The sequence below is a fragment of the Malaya genurostris genome, chromosome 3, assembly GCF_030247185.1.
Source record: "Malaya genurostris strain Urasoe2022 chromosome 3, Malgen_1.1, whole genome shotgun sequence".
NCBI lineage: Eukaryota > Metazoa > Arthropoda > Insecta > Diptera > Culicidae > Malaya > Malaya genurostris.
Genome location: NC_080572.1, coordinates 64,185,574 through 64,191,573, shown reverse-complemented (window position 1 = coordinate 64,191,573; position 6,000 = coordinate 64,185,574). Strand labels below are relative to the sequence as shown.

Genomic DNA, 6,000 nt, shown 5'->3' with positions numbered 1-6,000 from the left:
TTGTCGACACATGTCGCGCCAGAGATCGAATCCTAACTTTGTGAGTTTATTGTTAGCAACATTTCAGGCAGAAAACGAATAAAATTGGGACAAAGACTTTACGTGCGTAATAAAATAATGGTGACATAAAGTGTTTGCACAGTTGCAATTTTTCTATGATTTGGTTTTTCTGGTTTACAAAAACTCAATACTTCAAACGTGTCCTGGGTGAAATCTACGTGATGGCTTTCTCAATACTTAGCAGAGAACTGACTGTTGAGTCGATGACTGACGTTTTACAAAGAGGGTTTATTCAATTAAGTCGAGTGCTTTTATAGCGACTGAAATCTGGCAACTCATTCGAGGTTTATATCTTTTTACCGTATCATTTAAGCCGACTGAAAGGGTGCTATATACATATTACGAACTACTACAATTCTTGCCTCTTCAGTTAATTAATACAATCCTAAACTTTTAATACATTATGTACATTATATAATGAAACAATTCATTTTATATACAAAATTTGATAATATGAATTCATTGGTAAACAAAATTTTTATCTTTTTTCTTAACTTTTAATCTACTCGAACGCCTAATGTTAGGCAATGATTTTTGATCACTGGATAAGCAGTTCTTCTGTTGGCCATGTTCGACCTCAACTGGAACTTGTGATTTCCGAGTTTCGATGGTTTCCTCCGACGAATCAAATCCATCGAAAATGAACGAATCCGAAACGAATCCATAAAAATCTTCATCATTTTGCTTGTTGCGCTGCTTTGCGTTGTGTTGGTTGATATCGTCATCCTCACGTCTTCGCTTGCTCAGACGGACTGGCGGAAAATCGTCAAAAATAACTGACGCTCTCGTCCGATGCTTTCCTTCCGCCAAACGGAGTTGATGCCTGTGAGCTGACACCAAACGACCACCGAGCGAGATCTGGAAAACGTTTGTGGATAACCGCTTTATAAATTTTGCTATTATCCAGCGTTTTATGTCAGTAGGATTAGTATTTTTATAGTAGATTGGATCACCTACTGTCAGTATTGCCAAAGGATCTTGTACTTGTTTGTCAGTACTTGATTTAGTACGGTTTACATCATGCAGTGGTTTGGTTAATTTTCTTTTATAGTCATTTTTAGGGTTAAGCAAGTCAAGGATAGTTTTTGGTTTGAAAATAAAAAGCTTTTCCGAAGGAAAATGACCATTATCATTCAGGCAAGTATTTCTATAGTTAAATAAGAATAAATTAACTCTCTCCTCTGTGTCATAATTTTGAATTTGCGGATCCAAAAGAAATTTCTTAAATACTTCCTTCACTAGGCGCACCATTCTCTCGGCTTGCCCATTACTTTGTGGGTTGTATGGCGGACTTTTTAATACCTTTACTCCTTGATTCTCCAAAAACTTGATGAAAGAATGTGAATTAAAAGGCGGACCCCCATCCGTGACCACCACGTCTGGGAGACCAAATCTAGCGAACACAGCCATAAATTTTGCTATTACTTTCTTACCGTCGGTGCCATACTTCATATGATCCAATTCCAACCACTTAGAATAGCTGTCGATAATTAGTAAAAATACTTTTTGCTGGAAATAAAAGAAATCGGCATGTATGCGACTAAAAGGTCGTGAGGTAGGTATCCAACCCTCGATAGGTGCTTTTTTATGTACTATAGCCATTTGATTACATATCTTGCATGCTCTTACAAAATCTTCGATGTCTCTGTTCAACCCGAACCAATAAACGGATCTACGTGCCAACTGCTTTATCTTTGCTATACCCACATGATTTTGATGTAAAATCTCTAAAACATTACGTTTCAATGCCACCGGAATAATTACCCTGTCTTGAAACAACATACATCCGTCTACTTCCTCCAAATCCAGATAATGAGCGTGCACATCTTTAAATCTCTTATCCAATCTCTCTGGCCATCCTTTTCTAAGAAAAGTTTTAATTTGTTGCAAAAAATCATCCAGCTCAGTTTCTTTTGCTATTCTCCTATAATCAATTGGAATGCTTGACGACATATTCAATCGTTTGATGAATTCTCTCTGTAAATATTTAGGCACTTCCGTGGATAATGGGAATCTAGAGCAAAAGTCTGCGTTTCCCATTCGGGTAGACGGACGATAAACAATATCAAATTCATATATTGATAGCTCCAAGACATATCTCTGCAATCTTGTGGCATACAATGCATTTCTACCTTCTTTGCCAAATATCCCAATTAGCGGTTTGTGATCCGTGTAAACAGTAAATTTTTTCCCGTACAAAAACTTGTGAAATTTCTTCACTGTACTCACCACCGCCAAAGCTTCTAGATGAATTATAGGGTATGATTGTTGTGCTTTGTTCAAAGAAAACGACGTAAACGAAATTGGCTTTTCTATTCCATTTACAACATGTGCAATCACTCCACCTAGTCCATAATTGCAAGCATCTGACACCACTACAATTGGTTTGTCGGGATCGAAATATTCTAATAAATTACTATTTAATAACTTAGTTTTGCAGAAATTAAAAGTGTTTTGACAATTTTCTGACCAGAGGAATCTAGTGTCTTTTTTCAGTAAATTATACAAACAGCTTAGATGTGATGACAAATGGGGAATAAACTTTCCATAAAAATTCAGTAACCCCAAAAACGCCTTAAGTTCGGTAACATTTTGTGGTGACTTTGCATCACGAATTGTTTGAACTTTTTCTGGACAAGGCATCAAACCTTTATCTGTGATAACATGTCCAAGATAAGGCAAAGTATGAACAAAAAACTTGCATTTTTTTAAGTTTACCTTTATATTAGCCTTAGCCAATCTCTCTAAGACTAAATAAAGCTTCCTCTGACAGTCTTCAAAGTCAACACCTGCTATGAGTACATCATCAAGGTAACAGAAAACCATCGGCAAACCTTTCAAAATCTGGTCCATAACTCTTTGAAAAATCGATGCGCTTGAAGATGCTCCTTGTGGTAGCCTATTGTAACAATACAATCCTTTTAAAGTGTTTATTATCATGAATTTTCTAGATCTTTTGGAAAGTCTCAACTGAGTATATGCACCAGCAAGGTCTAAGGAACAAAAAACTTTAGCTCCTGATAACGATGCGAACAAATCTTGAGCCACTGGAAGCGGGTAAGTATTGGGTGTGATTACTTTATTGATAGAGACCCTACAATCAATAACCAAACGAATACCATGATCTTTCTTCATCACCACCACAACAGGTGATGCCCATTCACTCACCTCAACAGGCGTGATTACTCCATCTTTTTCAAGAGAATCAAGGTGTTCTATTACTTTTTGCTTCAATCTCAAAGGGACTTCATAGGCCTTTCTGAAAATTGGTCTGTCTTCCTTCAGGACAAGATCTGCCTCATAACCCACAATTGGGTCTGAAAACGTTTTATTAAAAATATGTTTAAACTTACTCTTCACATCTTCAACCACCGAATCTATTTTCATATCCGAAACCAAAACCTGGTTGATGCTTGCACAGTTAGAAAATGTCTTGCGCCAATCTGGGAAAAAACTATCAAGCCATTTGCGGCCAAAAAGTGGAGAAATTTTGCATGAATTCCTTATATTTTTCAACACGATCAACTCCTGGTCCGAACATCGCTTTCCTGCAACCTCAACCGATACTAAAACGATTCCCAAAACTTCCAACCTGGCTCCATCAACCACAACCAAATTATTCTTGTATGGCAAGAGAGGCAGATAGCCAAATCTTTTTCTGAAAATATGTTCGCCAACCACGCTAACAGCAGAACCACAATCCACTTCCATAGAAAGCTTCGCATCCTCCACCAAAACGTCCACCAAGCATGGTTCGCTAATATTCCTCACTAACTCTATTTTCAAACATTTATCATCAGATTCTGAATCACTACTTTGCATATCATTTTTCAATCTTTTAAAATAATCAGTTCTACTAGCTGTTTGAGCTGCGGGAGGGGTGTCGACAAATTTTACATGCATTTTCTTCTTACGCTTCAATTCAAAGCAATATTTCTTTGTATGGCCCTTCTTGCGACAAAATTGACAAAAAAATGTTCTTCTGCCCGCCGAAAAAGACCTACTACGACTTCTACTAAAACTATTGCTTCTATTGCGAATATTCCTTTCTCTACTCCTAGCACGTCGCCTATTGTTAAACACTTTTCTATCGTCACTATCCAATTTAGCAACAACTGTAAACTTTCCGTCATTTATAATTTTTGTACGCACCCCGGCAACTTCCCTATTCACTATAATTTTTTCAGCTCTAGCCAAAGTGAGATCTTCTTCTTCTAAAAGACGCTGTTGAACATTTTTATCAAATACTCCCATCACTAATTTGTCGCGAATGGCTGTTTCTTTAAATGCTCCAAACTCACAACTTTCAGCTTGCAACTTAACCTTGAGAATAAAATCCTCTGCCTTTTCATCGTCCCCTTGCAACATGGTGTAAAATTTGTATCGTTGGAACATATCCGTATCCGACTTGTCAAATCTTTTTTTTAGAGATTCAATGATGGCGTCAAAAGCCATAGTAGAAAGATCTACACCAGGATGCAAGAGTTTTAGCTCACTATAAGTTTCTTGTCCGCACAACGCAAGGAAGTACGTTTTTTTATCATTTTCTGGAACTTTATTGCAACGAAACACCCATTCGATCTGTTCAATATATTGGGCAAACGAAATAGTACCCGGTACATAAGGCTCAACACTGCCAATCAACGGCATGCTTGAGAAAGCAAAAAAAAAGCGTAAAAATATATATAAGAAAGATTGAAACGCTCCAAGTAAAAAATATCTAATTGAAACAATACAAAAATATATCTATATGTATGTATATATATACTGCACTTGTAAAAAACAATATATGTATATGTTTAAAATATATTAAAAAATCAACCATAGACAATAAAAAAAACACGTACCTTAAACAAAATTCTGCTCAATCCAGACAAAAAAAAATTTCCTCAAAAAAAATATCTCAGCTCGGGGTAGCAGCGAAAACGGCACCGCAGCAGCAGTAGCAACCAACAAGCAGATTGTCGTGTATCCAAAATCTCGCTCTGGGAACGGTTTTTCCCAGTATCCAAAAAAAACAGAATATTTCCAGAGCAATTTGCGCTCAAAATCCTCCAATGCCGGTCACACAGACAAATCCGCAACGCAGCGGCCAAATTTCCGCGCTCTGCCTGGTGACAAAAGAACAAACAATAAGTTCTTTGAATTTGATACAATTGTGAATAAAATACGTTTACAGATATCACAAACAAATTTAGCGATATTATAAAATTCAACAGAACAAAGAAAATCTACCTCTTTGTATTAAAAATTTTAAATAAAAAAATTGATTTCCAATATAATTTGCCAACTGGTATAATGGAATCCAAAATGGCTTACAAAAGAGGCAAATAAAACCGACGCCACCGACTCACCTGCAAACAAAATGTCCAGCACACCAAGCGTTTTAAACACTATTTTATCACCAGCGCACTACCGGGCAAAATTATACCCCCGGATTTTATATATCTTTTTCGCTTACTCACTACCGGGTAAAAACTCCCCCCGGATTTTATTAAAAAATTACTTTTTCTCGTCGCCACTGAAATCTACGTGATGGCTTTCTCAATACTTAGCAGAGAACTGACTGTTGAGTCGATGACTGACGTTTTACAAAGAGGGTTTATTCAATTAAGTCGAGTGCTTTTATAGCGACTGAAATCTGGCAACTCATTCGAGGTTTATATCTTTTTACCGTATCATTTAAGCCGACTGAAAGGGTGCTATATACATATTACGAACTACTACACTGGGAAGAGAAAACTTTTTTATTTTTAAGTCCTTGTCTCCGTGCGGCTGAACATAGTGAAACGGTTGTGTTCCAGAAATGGTTTTACATTTTTCGAAACGATTTTTAAGAAATTTCTCCGTTTTTACATAATCTTCCGTACGGTATATGACTGAAATATTGGGCAGAGAAGATGCTTTCCTAGTCCACTCGTACAATTCATTCGCGGTCGA

The 6,000-nt window shown here is 36.9% G+C and overlaps 1 protein-coding gene across 3 annotated transcripts; it reads right to left on the bottom strand.

Moving 5' to 3' along the window:
• Window positions 1–268: 268 nt before the first annotated feature.
• LOC131438334 (uncharacterized protein K02A2.6-like) lies at window positions 269–5,775 on the bottom strand. Of its 3 annotated transcripts, XR_009230924.1 has the most exons (4): window positions 5,415–5,775; window positions 4,908–5,171; window positions 3,414–3,514; window positions 269–918 (listed from the first exon to the last, which is right to left on the bottom strand). XR_009230924.1 is itself a non-coding variant. In XM_058608263.1 (3 exons), the coding sequence occupies exon 3, from the start codon at window positions 3,445–3,447 to the stop codon at window positions 520–522; it is 2,928 nt and encodes a 975-aa protein (XP_058464246.1). In that variant the 5' UTR covers window positions 3,448–3,514; window positions 4,908–5,171; window positions 5,415–5,775; the 3' UTR covers window positions 269–519. The 3 variants fall into 3 exon arrangements, 2 of the variants coding, with proteins under 2 accessions (XP_058464246.1, XP_058464247.1); XM_058608263.1 differs by having other exon boundaries at window positions 269–3,514; XM_058608264.1 differs by lacking the exons at window positions 4,908–5,171; window positions 5,415–5,775 and having other exon boundaries at window positions 3,414–4,888.
• Window positions 5,776–6,000: the final 225 nt, after the last annotated feature.